Source organism: Mizuhopecten yessoensis, unplaced genomic scaffold (assembly GCF_002113885.1).
Source record: "Mizuhopecten yessoensis strain PY_sf001 unplaced genomic scaffold, ASM211388v2 scaffold10363, whole genome shotgun sequence".
NCBI lineage: Eukaryota > Metazoa > Mollusca > Bivalvia > Pectinida > Pectinidae > Mizuhopecten > Mizuhopecten yessoensis.
In genome coordinates, this window is record NW_018408509.1 from 276,048 (window position 1) to 296,062 (window position 20,015).

At 37.3% G+C, this 20,015-nt stretch overlaps 1 protein-coding gene across 4 annotated transcripts; it reads left to right on the forward strand.

The window, feature by feature from the left end:
- The first annotated feature begins 1,809 nt into the window (after positions 1-1,809).
- Positions 1,810-19,751, forward strand: LOC110460350 (cathepsin L1-like). Of its 4 annotated transcripts, XR_002464002.1 has the most exons (11): positions 1,810-1,916; positions 6,606-6,825; positions 8,535-8,674; positions 9,998-10,150; positions 10,972-11,004; positions 11,170-11,361; positions 13,969-14,134; positions 14,468-14,573; positions 16,443-16,495; positions 16,596-17,957; positions 18,414-19,751. XR_002464002.1 is itself a non-coding variant. In XM_021513213.1 (10 exons), the coding sequence occupies exons 2-9, from the start codon at positions 6,633-6,635 to the stop codon at positions 16,540-16,542; spliced, it is 1,083 nt and encodes a 360-aa protein (XP_021368888.1). In that variant the 5' UTR covers positions 1,810-1,916; positions 6,606-6,632; the 3' UTR covers positions 16,543-16,557; positions 18,414-19,751. The 4 variants fall into 4 exon arrangements, 3 of the variants coding, with proteins under 3 accessions (XP_021368888.1, XP_021368890.1, XP_021368889.1); XM_021513213.1 differs by lacking the exon at positions 16,596-17,957 and having other exon boundaries at positions 16,443-16,557; XM_021513215.1 differs by lacking the exons at positions 1,810-1,916; positions 16,596-17,957 and adding an exon at positions 2,134-2,223 and having other exon boundaries at positions 16,443-16,557.
- The last annotated feature ends 264 nt before the right edge of the window (positions 19,752-20,015 follow it).

Consider the following 20,015-nt stretch of genomic DNA (forward strand, 5'->3'; position numbering starts at 1 on the left):
CGGTCACAGCGGTCAAATATTAAGAAACTTCACGTGGCTTCTTCTGAAGAACAGAAAGGCTTGGAGTCATGATAGTAGACTGGTAGCGTCCTGGGATAGAGCTTGACAAAATTTGCGAACGAAAATGACTATAACCTACTTTCAAGGGCACAGATATCCAATACTTGAATCAGTTTCTTCTGAAGGACAGAAAGTCTTTCAGTTATGATACTGGGCTCGTAGCCTCCCGGGATGGAACCTGACAGTTTGCGAACGAAATGACCTTGGCCAATTTTAAAGGTAACAGCTAGTGGTCAAATATGTCAAAAACTTCAGATGTCTTCTTCTGAAAAAGAGAAGGGCCTGTAATCATGGTACTAGGTTGGTAGCTTCAGTGTCACAGTAGTCAAACCTCCAGAAGGTTTCTCTTAAACAACCAAAAACTCCCAGAGCCTTGGTATTGGACTGGTGGCACCCTGGGATGGATTCCAACAAACTTTTAGAACAAAATGACCTCCTCCTCCTCCTCATCATCTTCCTGGACAGGAGTTTTGCCTGTCTTCAATGTCACATGGGTCAAATATGTTAAAACTTAAAACGGCTTCTTCTATAGAACAGCAAGGCAGAGTCATGATAGTTTGCTTGTACCTTCCATGGCTAGAGCCTGAAAAAGAATGCTAGCAAAATGATCTTGACCTACTTTCAATATCACAGAGGTCAAATGTGACAAAAATTCTGAAAAACGCAAAAAGAACTAGATTCATAATATTTGGCTGGTAGCTACCTGTAATTTAGCGATTTTGGACCAACATTTCAACTTACCTCTTCAGTCATAACATAGAACCAGTTCAGATCACCACCCTATAACCAGAAATACAGTTTCTGTCCATGAAGAAATTGATACCCTCATGCTATTAGGATTGGCTCTGGGGCCCTGCCTTACCCCTTAATTTGGTACTTACTCCCTGAGTCATAACATTGAAAGAGTTGAGATCCTAACACTTATAACCATATTAAGTTAGTGGACATGTAGAAACGAATGCATTCATGTCCATGGTGTCTTTTCTGTCTAGTGATATATTCCTTGTCACAGCTTATATTTCTTGCCTGGGCCTCTTATTTTATGCAGGACACCAGAGTGAATTTTGTCCTACCATAGTTAAATAATAGAATCGAATCAATTTTATTCGAGGAAGCTCCGTAAAGAACAAATTGTTACAAAAAGTTTCACAGGTATGTCTAAATACTAAGTAGACAATTCAAAATTAATGCGTAAATTAAAAACTAAGTTTCGTTTGTGGGAGACCACGGAATTAGATTAGTCTAATTTTATCTAAGTCCGTGGGGAGACTAACTACTCTAAAGGGTCTAAACATAGATTATTATATTAATTAATCCTTCCTGCTTTATAAGAGGTATAGCAACTTGATCTGTATATAAGAAATACGCCCGTATACTATAAAAAAAAACCCATATCATACGGGGTATTTTTGTATTTACATATTGTTATACTAATATTGAATAAACGTCAGACTCCTGTGGTTCGTTTGTCCGGTCAGATCTGCCAGGCATATAAAAACTGCATATAGACTGATCGAGTTATTCCCCTTCTATCATTTTGGACAGGTTATTTTAATAAGTTTCTTTATATATCTCTTCTCAGGTCATTTTTATCTGCAGCAACATTGGGTACATCTTGAAAAGATTCTTTTTCTAGTTTCGTCTTGGCCAATGAATTTCATAAGTGAGTACTTTTTCTAAGTGACGTTTATATAGAAATAACTTTTTCGAGCAAATGACGGAAAGGGGCGAAGTATTCCGACTTTGTTATGCATTTGACGTCACTTCCTCCAATCACATGATAAACAATCATATGACTTGCGCTTACTAAACAGAGGACTGGAATTTCCACGAAAAGCACGGTGAATAACGTACAGGTAAGAAAAGTTGATCAGGTAAATAAACTCAATTTCAGAATTATATCCAACTTCATATGGAAATTTATCAGATCAAGTGTCCATGGTTAGCATAAATGAATCAGCTTACGAAATACTCAAATGTAAATTAAGTTTCGTAACAAAAAATCAGTAGCTGAATTGGGTCGGTTATCATAAGATCAGTTGGGAAAACCAGGATTCAGGAAGTCATTGTTCGGATCCGTCATTTGAATGTTATTTGATAGGTTTTGTACCAAATAATATACAGTAGGGTACAGTAAACCTAGATAAACATTTTAATTATCAGGTAATAGCACTTACGTTTCCCTTTTGTTTATAATGTTTCAATTATTTTTAGCTTATATAATACACAGGTTCTGGACACACAAATTAGATTTAGTCCGTGCTGATGTGATGTGTATTTAATACTAAATAATTGTACTACAATGTATTAATACTATATATAATATCATCATATTATTGTGTCCAGCATGTGCACCTGTCAGTAATGAAATGAACGCAGTGTGTTGTACACATATCATGACCAAGCTAAGAACCTCAAGTTAAAAAAGCTTTTAAGGCAAGTCACTGTTCAGCTAATATCAATATCACATGACGATGATTTCATCAACAACAGCTGATGGTGTCGCAGCTGAGTTGAGGTTACAGGTCAGGTGCCACCGTGACTTATACCTCTGTAGCCTTCCTATATGTCATTGTCTCCTGAGTCATATCTACACGGTGGGGCAGGTGACTGACACAACGAACATTTCAATACAGTGTATAATTGTGATGTTCAAATGTAGATACACAATGTATGAATTTTACCTCTGACATCTGGTTACAGAGTATACGTATAGAATGCCACCATCTTCCGTCTTTTGTAAGTTGTTCATCAACATGTTGATTTAGCAGTAAATGACATCTCCCAAACTGCAGATCAAAAATTCAACAGAAATCTTTTTGTAGCATCTTTTTTCCATTGGGTTAAAAAGAAAAAAATCTTCTAAATAAAGGGACAGATCTGTAGTAGTCAAACTGAAATACTAGGCAGGTTTCAACAAGATTTTGATTGCCTAAAGTAAAAGGTTCAGTTTCAAAGTGACTTGTTTTTGTTGATGGGTCAGTTTTTAATCTCCTGGATTCAAATTCACTTGTACTATATATGTACATTTGAAAATATAAGACGAATCTTTCAAACTCTTTAAATACAATGTTCAACAGAAAAATCCATTGTGCATATATAGCGATCATGGCATGCATTGAGTTTTCACTCTACCTAGTAAGTAGTACAGTATATATATAAAACGTAGATATAGTGTTTACTAATCAATGATTAGTTGTTTTACTGTCGATTTTAAATTGATTAATCTTGATTTTCTATGATCTAGCTACCATGGTTTGATAATGAAAACTTTCAGGAGTTATTTTATATAGTATTGCAGATGATCTGAAAACTGATAAAGCAAAAAATGTATAAAATGCATTAAAATAATATTTTTAACTATAGCCACCCCACCGTCATTTTACGCATTTTGATGAATGCTTCTCTTTTACTTTTTTGTTCGTTTACTTTTGTGATCAATCAATGATCGATCACTTGACAAACACTGATAATTGATTGTGAATTATGCAGCGATTCCAACTCTATATAGATTGTGCTGTGGCATTTCTCTCAGATTCAGAGAACGACATGTAAAAATATTTGTAATACTATGCAATCTGGTTAAGGAGATTGAAGTCATGAATACCAGTATCAGACAAGCATGGTGCTTTGTTGGGTACTGTAAGTGTTTTCAGTAATTCTCACGATTATAATCTTTTATGTTTTTATTTACTAATGTATATACCTGTTTGAAACCCCAGTGCCTATTAATGGTTTAAATGCCTCAGGCATGTCTTTACATTTAGGAATTGAACACGTGATCTCCGTATATATAATATGGCAGGTGTCAGAGGATTACCCACGCTGAGTCACGGTACTGCACATGATAGCTTACACAACCATTTATATATAGAAAGTACAGCTACAATACTATATTCACTGACTGCATGCTCTGGTTTCTGAAAACAACACTGGTAAGATTTTCATGAAAATTACTACATGTATTCAACTTTCAGTTTTCTGGTATGTAAGCGATGATGCATTTTTCCCAGTAATAGTTCTTCGTTAGGTTTCATAAATACATACTTTCACTTTCTCATTGTATTAATATCAAATTGACATTTAACCAGAGAAAATACAATCTCTATAATTGAGATTAAGCAGTTATGTACTTTCACTTCAACTCTGTACTTTCATTTCTGTAGAATAAGATAGCTGATCATGAGGTATTTGACTATTTGTGTTCAGTTTGTTGATTGGTGTGGTATAAAAGAGAGCTATATCTGTGGTTCTGTTCTGTATATGAACTGGTTGTGGTCAGTATTTTGAAGGTATTAATTTAAATGAGCTCAGGTTGTTGTGCTCAGTTTTTGATGGTACAAGTGAGCTATATATATACATGTACTGGTTGTGTTTAGCATTTTAATGGTAAAAGTGAACTGAGCTTGTGTTCAGTTTGTTGATGGTAAGGGTGAGCTTTACTGGTTGTGTTCAGTATGTTGTATGGTATATATAAGTATAAGCTCAGTTTGTTGTATGGTATATATAAGTATAAGCTCAGTTTGTAGTATGGTATATATAAGTATAAGATCAGTATGTTGTATGGTATATATATAAGTATAAGCTCAGTTTGTTGTATGGTATATATATAAGTATAAGCTCAGTTTGTTGTATGGTATATATAAGTATAAGCTCAGTTTGTTGTATGGTATATATATAAGTATAAGCTCAGTTTGTTGTATGGTATATATAAGTATAAGATCAGTTTGTTGTATGGTATATATAAGTATAAGATCAGTTTGTTGTATGGTATAAATAAGTATAAGCTCAGTTTGTTGTATGGTATATATATAAGTATAAGCTCAGTTTGTTGTATGGTATATATATAAGTATAAGATCAGTTTGTTGTATGGTATATATAGTTATAAGCTCAGTTTGTTGTATGGTATATATATAAGTATAAGATCAGTTTGTTGTATGTTTTATATATAAGTATAAGCTCAGTATGTTGTATGGTATGTATATAAGTATAAGCTCAGTTTGTTGTATGGTATATATAAGTATAAGCACAATTTGTTGCATTCAGTTGATGGTATAAGTGTGCTCAGTTTGTTGTGTTGAGTAAGACTCTGCACGCTACTAGCTGGGCCGATGAGTGATTAATATAAGTATTTTAGTTTATAGAATTTCAACATTCATATATAGCTTTAATACATTCTGATCAGGAGTAAACCATGGCATAGGACCAAGTAGTTTCATACAACGTAAAACAAATTCACAATAAGTATAAAAAAAACATTCTGAGTAATTACAAGTATGATATTACATTTGCACCAGTTTTTCTGGTTTCAGCCATAGAATAAAGTCTCTTCCAATGCAGACGATATTTGTTAACTCGGGCTGATATAATAGGACTGATTCTATTTAACAACCATGGTTACTTGTGTAAGATTACATAAGGAAGTTTTCTGGAGGACTAGTTCCCAGTTAAATCCCAGCTTGAGGCATGTCACATGACCTACTCTTATAATGGAGTCCAGTCAATGTGTGAGGTAACGGATGATAATGTTATACAGAATTAGTCAGACAATCAAACAGTAAAAATGTATATAAGCTAGGCTGAAATGTCAAGTATGCCCTAATTCACTTGTGATTTCTATTCACTGTATATTGTTCAATTGTTTCCTGCCATTGTTTCCACCCTCATTATGGATGGCAAAAATGGCAAAATTTCACTGTGGCGAATATTTCCTGGTTATACAATATGTAATTGACGCATCATTATACTGTGGTGATTACTACCTTTGTGTATGTCTAGTTACATGTAGGGGATGGCACCTGTGTGTAGGTATAGGTACTTGTAGGTTAGGAGATATCAGCATAAAGCATCTCGTACCTAGCACAGGTCTACCTGGATCTCCCTGAGTTATCCATGTACAGCTCCAGAGAAAATATTAATGGAATTTATTACACTAGTAGCACTTGACTTTGTTTTAGCGATGTCAGCTGATCAATGATCATGTGATTTAAAGTGGACACTATATATGGTAATAAGATGCATACTGAAGAGTCTGTGTATATAAAGTGACAGGCTATTACGGTGTTGGTGGTGATGAGGTATAGTTATAGCACAGGTATAGTACAGCCTACAGACTTAACATTATGTTGTGTTGGTTAAACGTGTATGTAGCCACGTATTTACTTTAAAACCATGTTTGTAAGGTATAGTACAGCCTACAGACTTAGCATTATGTTGTGTTGGTTAAACATGGATGTAGCCACGTATTTACTTTATAACTATGTTTGTAAGGTATAGTACAGCCTACAGACTTAGCATTATGTTGTGTTGGTTAAACATGGATGTAGCCACGTATTTACTTTATAACTATGTTTGTAAGGTATAGTACAGCCTACAGACTTCACATTATGTTGTGTTGGTTAAACATGGATGTAGCCACGTATTTACTTTATAACCATGTTTGTAAGGTATGTTGGACATCATTGTAAACATCGAAGACATCAATGAAATACCATACTGTTCATATGGAAAGTCATGTAACATATATTTGTTTCTACTGTTACAGAGAGTTTGAGTTGAATACCTCGTGAAGATGATGTACACCCTTGTGTTAATGGCTTCCTTAGCCACGGTCGCCCTCAGTGCCCCGAACCTTGTTGAATGGTTTGAGATTGAGCCTGCCAAGACAGTTAACAAACCCAGACCTAACCTTCTGGGCCGTGAACAGGCCAGAGTTGTGTTTGATGATCACATGACTGAATTCTTCAACTTCAAGCAGTCATTTGGTAAGTGTTCATTTGAAAATTAACGCTTATATGTATATAAAAAAAAATGGGTCAAAGATTAGGTTTAATTTTGTTTAACGTCCTATTACCAGTTAAGGTCATTTACGGACATTGGGTCAAAAAAGTAATATTAACGGTAACTTCCCAAATAACACTGGATCCTTGCAAACATTTTTGAAGGATACAAATTACTTAGAATTTTATATGGGGCAAGGAAGTAATTCTTACAGTGTAGACAATACAGATTAATGTGGAGAGACCATTAAGCTTGTTACTTGTATATGTGAATACAAAACAGATTAATGTAGAGAGACCCTTAATATAAGCTTGTTACTTGCATATGTGAATACAAAACAGATTAATGTAGAGAGACCCTTAATATAAGCTTGTTACTTGCATATGTGAATACAAAACAGATTAATGTAGAGAAACCATTAAGCTTGTTACTTGTATATATGTGAATATAAAACAGATTGATGTAGGATGAACATTAAACAGGTTACTTTTGAGTTGAAAATAGTCTGTATATGTTACTGTACATTTAGTCATTGAAACCAATAAGGTGGAGACTACTATTTTGCCATAGTTGAACTGGTCCCTTCCTGATAAATCTGGTCACAAGATGGATTGACACAATGTCACATGGTTGACCACTGATCAGATGTGACAGGTGTGTCCTCGTGACACTGACTTAGATCTGATGTGTTCGGCCAATTACGATGCGTCATAGCATGAACACAGAGTCAAGTTTTTTTATTTAAGTAACGGATATGTGCTTGATGTCAAGTGTTACATAGTGAAATGAATGTAGCAGGATGCTCATTAAAAATATAAACACAACTGTACTGAATCAACTTACTCATGATGCGGAGGAATCTCATTGACCTAAACACTGTTTATGTGACATTTCTGCACTGAAATATATGGGATACATGCACACCACATCATCAGATCACTAAATCCTTTTTTAAGGAATTCCTTTTTCTTTGAATTTCAAAACAGTTTCTCAATTATGAATGTGGAACACATATTTATTTCCGTAATTTGTAAGAATCAGACACTGGTTAATAGAATATACCCCAAATCTATGGGTATAAAGAGAGTAAATCTCAACCAAAGGCTAAGATTCTTAAATGTCTTGGCCTAAGTTTTGATGATAGCCAAACATTTAAGAATACTACTGCACATGTTGAGAATTTTTGTCTTGTTCTCAAAGTTGGGAATGAGTATTTTCTCCCACTTCAAATACAACTGGCCCGGTGATTGTATAAAACACAAGCATTTTTTGCTCAAGTTTTCCTGAAAACCTGTTGAGTTATCTTCTGTGATCAGCTCTTGGTGATGTGACCCCAATACAATGTTGAGTTGACATTATACCATTGTTATGGGTAGGAAATTTAGGGGAGAGACAGAAACATGTTTTGTTGACTGTGGCTACCTTTGTCTAACGTCTATGTGTACCTGGTATGTATAATGAAATTAAAACAATGATGTGGATGGAGGAAAAGATGATAACAGAGGTCACACTCTCACTCGGGACACTTCTCTGTAATGTTTGTAGACAGAACTGTACAACATTTAAAACTGTTTATTGGCACTTGTTTTTCAATAAATGTCAGGTGTTGTGCATATATAATCGCGTACCTAATTTTAATACCAGTTTAGAATGATTGCTAGAAGTCATTAAAACACCCCTTGTTTCCATGTAGGTAGGGGATACGAGACGAAGGAGGAGCAGTCACGATTCAACACCTTCTCCAAGAATCTAGACGTCATTCGTGAACACAACAAGAAATACCAAAGGGGAGAGAAATCTTTCTATTTGGGCATCAACAACTTTACAGACATGGTGAGTTTTGAAAAATAAAGATGATATGCCTTCAAAAGTTTTCTGGTAAAATTTTGATCTATACAAGTTAGGTCGTTTTCTCACTTTTTAACCTTACCGCAATTTGCCAATAGATGTAAACTGTTCCTCATGATCAGTTTAAGCACTGCAAATTACTGTTTAGAACTCAGTTTTAGCAGAGTGAGTTACTGTTCCTCAGTTTAAGCACTGCAAATTACTGTTTAGAACTCAGTTTTAGCAGAGTGAGTTACTTTTTCTCAATTTCACCAGAGTGACTAACTGTTCCCCACTTATAACAGAGTCTGCTACTTTTCCTTAATGTAAGCAAAATCAAGTACTGTTCCTCAGATTAAGCAAGGTGAGTTTATCTTCTTCAGTGTTTCTTAGTTTAATAGAGTAACTAGGTACTGTTTCTCAGTTTAATAGATTTACTGTTCCTAAGTCTCAGCAGTGAGTTACTGTTCCTAAGTCTCAGCAGTGAGTTACTGTTCCTAAGTCTCAGCAGTGAGTTCCTAAGTCTCAGCAGTGAGTTCCTAAGTCTCAGCAGTGAGTTACTGTTCCTACGTCTTATCAAAGTGATTTACTGTTCCTAAGTCTCAGCAGTGAGACCCTAAGTCTCAGCAGTGAGTTCCTAAGTCTCAGCAGTGAGTTACTGTTCCTAAGTCTCAGCAGTGAGTTACCGTTCCTAAGTCTCAGCAGTGAGTTACTGTTCCTAAGTCTCAGCAGTGAGTTACTGTTCCTAAGTCTTATCAAAGTGATTTACTGTTCCTTGTTCTAGCAAATGGAGTCACTGTTCCTAAATATCAGCAGTGAGTTACTGTTTGTCTGTCTTTTCAAAGTGAAAAAACATAATCTCTCCCCAAATTCAGGGGTAAGGCAGAAACATCTCGACAAATTGCAAGTGGTAATATTCTTAAATGTTTAGACCATAGGCTTTGCAAAGGGCCAGACATTTGAGAAGCTTACCTCCAGGGTGGAAATTTTTGTGTCTTACTCCCAAAGTGGGGTAATGTTATTTTCTCCCACCTCTAAAGCAAGAGTGATTGAGTAAAACAAGTGTTATGTTGATAACATGTCACCTTCATTAGACAAATGACCAGTGATGAGCTCGAGGGTGACCGGGTACTAGTCATGAAAACACTTACTGGTTGTGATACATAACCTTTGTACAATGCATGCTTATCAACCCAAAAGAAATGTCAATGTGTTGTTGACATGACATCAGACATTTGTCATTGACAGTGGATTCCTGTAATCTTTACCCAAGGGTAAGGCAGAAATATTTTTGCCTGACTTGAAGTGTGGAATTGTTTCTTACTTCAGGAACTTGAAGAATTTGTTCAGTACAATGGTCTTTTGAAAAGAAAGCCTGTAAAAACCTCTGATTGTGGAAAATTCCTGGAGCCCAACTTCCTGACATTGCCAGAGGAGGTGGACTGGAGGACAAAGGGATATGTCACCCCCGTCAAAAACCAGGTTAGCAACTCATGTCAAAACCCAGGTAAAAATACTGGCCAACGTTAAAGACCCTGTAAGAATTCACAAAGTTCACGAACCATGTAAGTAAATAATGTCAAAATCTAGGTTACTAAATCATCAAGATCAAAAACTAGATTTAATATCATTTCACCAATGTAAAAAAAACAACAGGTAATTATATATATAAGCAACTAACTTATTAAAGGTCAAAAGCCAGGTAGCAACTTGATTCAAAACCCAAGTTTTGTTGTTCAAATTCCAATCCATGACAATTGAAATAGAAGTGTTTATATCCAGTTCTTTATGAAACACATAGTTGTGTAATAAATCCTTCAGCTACACTGATTGGCTGGTTGTGTGTGAATTGTATTCATACCTGCGGAAACGACCTACTTCTATTTACTACTAAGGGTAAAAATCGCAACTTTGTTTAAGACCTTTGTAGCTGAAACATTCCTCTGAACCTGATAACGTAAATCAGCTGTCACAGTCCAGCAATTATAAGGTGACAGATAACAGACTTACCACCGGTGTGGTTTGGTAATGCGGAGCTAAAAATAAACACATACTTCTGTGTTCTGGATTCATAACATGTATGATAAATTAAAGCAAAACAAATCTTTGAAAGTCTTTGAAATGTGACTCCAAAGCTATACATCCCACAACACTTCCTGTTTGGCATATGCATCCATGCCTTTCAGGCATATCAAATCTATATGTGTATTGCTTTTACATAGTTGTACATACTGTATCATTTGTTGGGAATCATGTGACAGACATGTGTCCTTGGTATTTACAACTTGTTCTGTGTGTTTCAGGGACAGTGCGGGTCATGTTGGTCGTTCAGTTCAGTAAGTACCTACTTCTTACCTTAACAATTCCATTGACATTCTACTGATACATTCAGGTGTGTAAGTTTTTCTTCGTGTCAGAACTGTTAAAACAGACTTATGTGCAGTACAGTATGTGAATTGAACACATGTAAGGTATGTAAACTTTGACCTCTAACCTTGTAGACTGGTGCTCTGGAAGGTCAGCATTTCCGAAAGGCCCATAAATTGGTGTCGCTCAGTGAACAACAGTTGGTAGACTGTTCCAACGACTATGGAAACAATGGCTGTGATGGAGGACTGATGGACCAGGCCTTCGACTATATCCGTGACATTGGGGGTCTCGAGTCCGAGGGCGAGTACCCATACAAGGCAAAGGTAATGAAGAATTCTCCTCTGAGTGTACTTTAATCATGAATTGGCTGCAGTATCTTTAAATGAGATAAAGTTTATTGGAAGGCAGTCAGCCAATTAATTAAATCATTGTCCAGTAAACTGACCAGTTAATTTGTCCACCTAATGTACCATTTAGTAGAGTGTGTGTAATTAATAGACAGGCACAGAAACTGGGCACGGAATGGTGTCATTCAGTGGTGACAACAGCATTGATAATTGTCATTGTAGAGTAAAGAAAATTATTGCAAACGGACTGCCCAGGTAAAATAAGACACTGAACATTGCTGATAATTAATGGAAGCATGTTGCTCTTTAATTTTGCTCTTATTTGTTCATTAGGAAATTTGAAACTGGTAACAATGCTGCAGTCTTAGAGCATACAAGTTCTATAGCCCAAGTATTTTGGGTACACAAGGCTGAAATTAACACAAAACCATTACCGAGATAACAAAAATAGCAACGATACAACTTACCTGTGTGTAGACTGGAAGCTTCATGAGCAAGAAGCTTATCTTGTGATAAAAATAACGGGAATGTTTGGGTGAGTGAGTTTATTTGCGAGCAGGGGTTATTTGTGGTCAGGTACAGTGTACTTACCTATGTATATGTATAGATGTCCGCTGATCAGGTGTTAAAAGTGACCTCTGGGTGACATGCAGCTGTCTTCAGCTACTGTTATTACAACCTGCGGGTGACATGCAGCTGTCGACAGCTACTGTTATTACAAACTCTGGGTGACATGCAGCTGGCTACAGCTACTGTTATTACAATCTCTGGGAATATGTATAGATGTCCGCTTATCAGGTGTTAAAAGTGACCTCTGGGTGACATGCAGCTGGCTACAGCTACTGTTATTACATGATGTAGACGTTGTATCTTTGTTTGTACAGCTGTCTACAGCTGCTGTTATTACATGATGTAGACATTGTATCCTTGGGTGACATGCAGCTGTCGACAGCTACTGTTATTACAATCTCTGGGTGACATGCAGCTGGCTACAGCTACTGTTATTACATGATGTAGACGTTGTATCTTTGTTTGTACAGCTGTCTACAGCTGCTGTTATTACATGATGTAGACATTGTATCCTTGGGTGACATGCAGCTGTCGACAGCTACTGTTATTACAATCTCTGGGTGACATGCAGCTGGCTACAGCTACTGTTATTACACCCCCTGGGTGACATACAGCAGTCTTCAGCTACTGTTATTACGACCTCTGGGGGACATGCAGCTGTCTACGGCTTCGGTTATTACGACCTCTGGGTGACCTCCAGCTGTCTACAGCTACTGTAATTACACCCTCTGGGTGACATGCCGCTGTCTACAGCTACTGTTAATACAACCCCTGGGTGACATGCAGCTGTCTGCAGCTACTGTTATTACAACCTGCGGGTGACATGCAGCTGTCGACAGCTACTGTTATTACAATCTCTGGGTGACATGCAGCTGGCTACAGCTACTGTTATTACATGATGTAGACGTTGTATCTTTGTTTGTACAGCTGTCTACAGCTACTGTAATTACAACCTCTGGGTGATATGCAGCTTTCTACAGCTACTGTTATTACATGATGTAGACGTTGTATCTTTGTTTGTACAGCTGTCTACAAGCTGTCTACAGCTACTGTAATTACACCCTCTGGGTGACATGCAGCTATCTACAGCTACTGTTATTACGACCTCAGGGGGACATGCAGCTGTCTATAGCTACTGTTATTACGACCTCCGGGTGACATGCAGCTGTCGACAGCTACTGTTATTACAATCTCTGGGTGACATGCAGCTCTCTACAGCTACTGTTATAACGACCTGTGGGTGACATGCAGCTTTCTACAGCTACTGTTATTAAGACCTCTGGGCGACCTGCAGCTGTCTACCGCTACTGTTATTACAACCTGCGGGTGACATGCAGCTGTCGACAGCTACTGTTATTACAATCTCTGGGTGACATGCAGCTGGCTACAGCTACTGTTATTACATGATGTAGACGTTGTATCTTTGTTTGTACAGCTGTCTACAGCTGCTGTTATTACATGATGTAGACGTTGTATCTTTGTTTGTACAGCTGTCTACAGCTGCTGTTATTACATGATGTAGACGTTGTATCTTTGTTTGTACAGCTGTCTACAGCTGCTGTTATTACATGATGTAGACGTTGTATCTTTGTTTGTACAGCTGTCTACAGCTGCTGTTATTACATGATGTAGACGTTGTATCTTTGTTTGTACAGCTGTCTACAGCTGCTGTTATTACATGATGTAGACGTTGTATCTTTGTTTGTACAGCTGTCTACAGCTGCTGTTATTACGACCTCTGGGGGACATGCAGCTGTCTATAGCTACTGTTATTACGACCTCCGGGTGACATGCAGCTGTCGACAGCTACTGTTATTACAATCTCTGGGTATATGTATAGATGTCCGCTGATCAGGTGTTCAAAGTGACCTCTGGGTGACCTGCAGCTGTCTACAGCTACTGTTATTACAATCTCTGGGTATATGTATAGATGTCCGCTGATCAGGTGTTAAAAGTGACCTCTGGGTGACCTGCAGTAACTCAATGATTTACTTTGGTGCATTCCCCATTCAGGATAAGAAGTGCCATTTCAACAGTACTGAGATCAAGGCCAAATGCACTGGCTGTATGGACATTGAGAGTGGTGACGAGGATAACCTCAAAAAGGCCGTCGGCTCTGTTGGACCTATCTCGGTTGCTATTGATGCCAGTCACCAGTCCTTCCAGCTCTATAAATCAGGTACAATGATCAGCCAATCATCCTTAATGTAAAACTGTTCATAGGTGTCTAATGATTAGGTAACCAGTTTGTACAGCTGTCTACAGCTGCTGTTATTACATGATGTAGACGTTGTATCTTTGTTTGTACAGCTGTCTACAGCTGCTGTTATTACATGATGTAGACGTTGTATCTTTGTTTGTACAGCTGTCTACAGCTGCTGTTATTACATCATGTAGACGTTGTATCTTTGTTTGTACAGCTTTCTACAGCTGCTGTTATTACATCATGTAGACGTTGTATCCATCATCATATAATGTAGACATTGTATCTTTGTTTCGCTTTTGCTTACAGGTGTTTACAATGAAGAGAATTGCAGCAGTGACCAGCTTGACCATGGTGTACTTGCAGTTGGATACGGGACAGATGATGGTAGTGACTACTGGCTTGTAAAGAACAGGTATAACCCCATATACCTTATCCAGTTAATCATCACCACAGACATGCCTTTCATGGTCCATTGTCCCTCTTTCATTAAGAAATTCTTGTTAGCCCTTTTTTCTCAGGATTTTTCCAAATTCCACAAGTATTGTAAAACAAGATGGCTGGCCTGTTGGCTGGAGAGATATTTCTCAGATTTCACATTTAGTACTTAGCGTATTAAATATTGGGGCTAATCAGAAAACCAAGATAGTTGACAGGTGACCATCATGATTTCAAGAATAAGTTTGTTATCACTTATCCTCAGGAAGTTCTGAAGGGATCTTTGTAAAATTTCATACGTTGGCTCCTCATAGTCCTTAGTTTTGCATATCAAATTTTGGAAGTTATCAAAAACCAAAAAAATCAACAGGTAGTCAACTTTTAATTTGACAGTTAAATTTTGTTACATTTTCTCAGAAATTACTGATAGCATTTTCCCCAAATTTCACATGTGGACTCTTCCATGGTGTGAATAATAGAATTTATACTGATCTCAAAACAAGATTGCCAACAGCTGCAGATGGCCGTCTTGGATTTTTGGAGTTTGAGACACTTTTTTATATGACTTTGTCTCAAAAAGCAATGGATAGACCTGTCTTGTATTTTTCTTGTAGGTTTACCATAGTTCTTAGTTGTGCATATTGATTTTTTAGACAGATTGGAAGATTAAAATGACAACAGGTGCCCATCTTGAATTCTAGGGTTTAAATATTGTAATCTTATTTATTTATTTGAAATTACAGAAGAGATCTTAACTTTTGCATATAGGTTCCCCTTGGTCATTAGTTTTGAGACTGATCAAAAGAACAAGATAGCTGACAGGTGGCCATCTTGGATCTTTTGAAGATCTTTCGGGTAAAATGTGTTTTGTGACGTTTCTCAGAAAAGTCACCATCTTTCATCCATCATCAGATTTACCAGTTATGTCCTCTATGGCTTCATCTCTGTCAACAAGTCAAAGAAGGACTTTTATGAAAGTGGGGTGAAAGTTTTCATTCATAATTACAGACTTGAAACTTTGACTTGGTAATTCAGTGGATAAGGGAAAAGAGAGAACACAGCAGGATGTTGGGTTCAAAGGTCCCTCTTGGGTGTTAAGTGTTTTAGGATAAGTAGAATGGACATTTCTTGAGTTCGAATTCTGTCAAAAATTGTTCATTCCATCTATATGTCGCCTGGGTAGAATAGCAGCTGTTTCTGACCAGCTTGGCTTGGGGAAGTTTGTATTTGTCTCATTTGGTAGAGTGTTACACCACTAAACCAGAAGTCTCTGTCACATTCCCTATAGGAGACATTGGAAAACAATGGCCTTTAATTTGTTGACATTTGTGCATTACTTGCAGTGATCCTTCAAACCTGTCCAGTAGTGTTAAAAGAGAATGTTAGTAATTTGTTACATCCTTCTATATTAGGCATTGTGCAAATGTCCCATAAAGAGGTCTCCATGTGACATTACCTGATCATGTACCTGTTATCTTGTACAGGTGTACACTGTGCATGTAATGTACCCTATACACACTATAAGCAGTGTTTGATATACATGTATATCAAAACAGTTTTTGGAAGAACCCCACATTTACCTGTCTAAGTCTGGATCTCACTGCTAGGTCAACTTCAAAATGAGAAATGTCTAATACACATATACTTAATGAGGCAATACTGACAGATTACCTTCTTTACCAAGTAATTTCAATTGTGGACATGCAAAAAGAAATTAAGCCCTTAACAAAAATGTCCATTTTATAAAAATAAAAACTTTCCTCACTATATAAAGGGGTAGGTGACAATACGTAATAGAGTATTTTGTAGTTGCAGCTTACATTTGTATGGTATTTTTGTTTTACAGCTGGGATACTGTGTGGGGAGAGGACGGTTACATCAAGATGGCAAGGAACCAAGGCAACATGTGTGGTATTGCCACTCAGGCCAGCTACCCTACAGTGTAAAAGCCTACTGTACTGGTATGTCACATTGTTATATAGTCACTGTAGGAACCAAGGCAACATGTGTGGTATTGCCACTCAGGCCAGCTACCCTACAGTGTAAAAGCCTACTGTACTGGTATGTCACATTGTTATATAGTCACTGTAGGAACCAAGGCAACATGTGTGGTATTGCCACTCAGGCCAGCTACCCTACAGTGTAAAAGCCTACTGTACTGGTATGTCACATTGTTATATAGTCACTGTAGGAACCAAGGCAACATGTGTGGTATTGCCACTCAGGCCAGCTACCCTACAGTGTAAAAGCCTACTGTACTGGTATGTCACATTGTTATATAGTCACTGTAGGAACCAAGGCAACATGTGTGGTATTGCCACTCAGGCCAGCTACCCTACAGTGTAAAAGCCTACTGTACTGGTATGTCACATTGTTATATAGTCACTGTAGGAACCAAGGCAACATGTGTGGTATTGCCACTCAGGCCAGCTACCCTACAGTGTAAAAGCCTACTGTACTGGTATGTCACATTGTTATATAGTCACTGTAGGAACCAAGGCAACATGTGTGGTATTGCCACTCAGGCCAGCTACCCTACAGTGTAAAAGCCTACTGTACTGGTATGTCACATTGTTATATAGTCACTGTAGGAACCAAGGCAACATGTGTGGTATTGCCACTCAGGCCAGCTACCCTACAGTGTAAAAGCCTACTGTACTGGTATGTCACATTGTTATATAGTCACTGTAGGAACCAAGGCAACATGTGTGGTATTGCCACTCAGGCCAGCTACCCTACAGTGTAAAAGCCTACTGTACTGGTATGTCACATTGTTATATAGTCACTGTAGGAACCAAGGCAACATGTGTGGTATTGCCACTCAGGCCAGCTACCCTACAGTGTAAAAGCCTACTGTACTGGTATGTCACATTGTTATATAGTCACTGTAGGAACCAAGGCAACATGTGTGGTATTGCCACTCAGGCCAGCTACCCTACAGTGTAAAAGCCTACTGTACTGGTATGTCACATTGTTATATAGTCACTGTAGGAACCAAGGCAACATGTGTGGTATTGCCACTCAGGCCAGCTACCCTACAGTGTAAAAGCCTACTGTACTGGTATGTCACATTGTTATATAGTCACTGTAGGAACCAAGGCAACATGTGTGGTATTGCCACTCAGGCCAGCTACCCTACAGTGTAAAAGCCTACTGTACTGGTATGTCACATTGTTATATAGTCACTGTAGGAACCAAGGCAACATGTGTGGTATTGCCACTCAGGCCAGCTACCCTACAGTGTAAAAGCCTACTGTACTGGTATGTCACATTGTTATATAGTCACTGTAGGAACCAAGGCAACATGTGTGGTATTGCCACTCAGGCCAGCTACCCTACAGTGTAAAAGCCTACTGTACTGGTATGTCACAATTTTCCAGAAACTGTCGATGTATAAAGGATGTTGAAAAACATGTCTTTGTCTTACCAGAGAATGGGTAAAACAACCATGAGACATAATGTATTAGATCTCAACCCTATATCTGATAGGGCTCAATATGGAGGTGAAAGTAGCGTAGAAAATTCATGCAAGATTCATTTTAAAAATATGTTTCTGGATAGTAAATTTGAAATCTGTATTGAAATGTTAATTAGTTATTTTATATATACTGTACCAATGGTATGACCTAGTACTGCCTTTTGATATCTTACTTTGATAACAAGATATAAAATTACCAAACTTCTTAAAAAATATTTCAAGATCCCTTTGTGAAGCAATATTTGTCATTGCCGCAGCTAAACAAATTCCTACGTCTGTTTGTGTTGTTCTGTTATGAGTTGTGTGTGATATTGATGAATGTTTATTCTGACATTTCAGATAAAAGATCTGTTTGGGACCTCTCATTTATACAGGCAGGCAGGCAGTGACGACAGACGACCAACAAACAGTCGATAAAACAGAAGGGGGATAACTCTTATAAGATTGCAAATTAAGAATGATGAAAGGTTGTTAAAATCACACTTGAATTTATGATAACCCTCAGTGATTTTTAAAGGGTTTGATTTTTCTTTAAAATATGCAATTAAATATGAAATTATAGATGCTGCCATATTGACAGAGATATTTTTGTGTCTACAGCTCTTACAACATATATATTTTTTCTTGTAACCATTCCATGCTGTGTGAAAAATGTATCCTTAGACACAACGGTATTTTACAATTATGACCACTTTCCTCACATGTTAAAAACCAGCTTCATATGAAAGTGTGACAACAGTTGTGTCATGTCAATAACAGTACGCGAGAATGTATGACAGTTTGGGTGATCGTCGACAACAATATTTACTTATCCCACTTTAACCATTCAGGAAAAATATCACTTTTTGTACTTTTTGTTAGATCTGAAGTAATGTTGTTTTGTTTAGATCTTAGAAAATTAAGTAGATATTGATCTGGATTATTTACAAAATTTGTATTGTCATATAGAAATGATCTGCAATGTTGTGTACATATACTTTCCTACAGTTAAACATGCGGAGAAACGTAAAAGGGAATCTGTTGTCGCCCTTTGTGTATTTCTATATGTAAAACACAAAGCTTTGTTTCAATTTCAAAAAGTGATCATATTGGCGTAACATTCAAGCCTGGTGTTTAGTACTTTGTGATATTTTGATATTTTTTATTATATAGAGTAGTCCCTATGTGTCATATCAGAGAGTGCCTTGAGAGAGAGACAGCTCCGCTTCATGTAACCAATACTGTCTCTGTTCCAGAGATAAATACAATGTTCCTTCAATGTAAATTACATATAAGGCGTTTTAGAATAAAGGCATTGTATTTTACAATGCTGATAAAAAATACAGATCAAGTAAGAGTAAACCAGTATTTTGGTATTGTAGATATAATTTATGTTAGAAAACATTCCAAATAGGAATCGTTTGATTTGAGCATCAGTTTATAGGATTCCAAGATTTTAACCGTACAGAACGCAGTCCTACTTTGAGTAGCGACTTATAGTTCTAAGTGACTCCCAGTGGTTCATTTACATGTACAGGAAAGTTTATATACTTGCAGATGAATAAAGATAATGGCTTATATACATGTTAACGTTCACAATAGCTGGTGAGCTGCCCTGTGATTACACACACTTTTTTTTACATGAATACGATGATGGGAGTGTTACCTGATGTATGAATGAATAAATGTTTTTTCTAAGTCTGTGTTTTATTTATTGAGCTTATATGCCCAACCGTGAGTGAGGTCCATTGTCGGTCTACCTACTCCACCCTTCTGTAAACAATTTCTTGAGGACTTGTGCTGAATAGGGATTCACAATCTACAAATAGAGGGACTCCAAAGGGACTTAATAGAGGGACTGGACACCCCTCTCTATAAAGGGACTAAATAGAGGGACTGGACACCCCTCTCTATAAAGGGACTAAATAGAGGGACTGAACACCCCTCTCTATAAAGGGACTA

Excerpts from the sequence above, each read along its gene's own strand:
- LOC110460350 (XM_021513213.1), top strand. The coding sequence starts at position 6,633 with ATGATGTACACCCTTGTGTTAATGGCTTCCTTAGCCACGGTCGCCCTC. Across the intron at positions 6,826-8,534 it reads CAACTTCAAGCAGTCATTTG|GTAGGGGATACGAGACGAAG; the intron begins GTAAGTGTTCAT and ends GTTTCCATGTAG. Across the intron at positions 11,005-11,169 it reads CATGTTGGTCGTTCAGTTCA|ACTGGTGCTCTGGAAGGTCA; the intron begins GTAAGTACCTAC and ends CTAACCTTGTAG.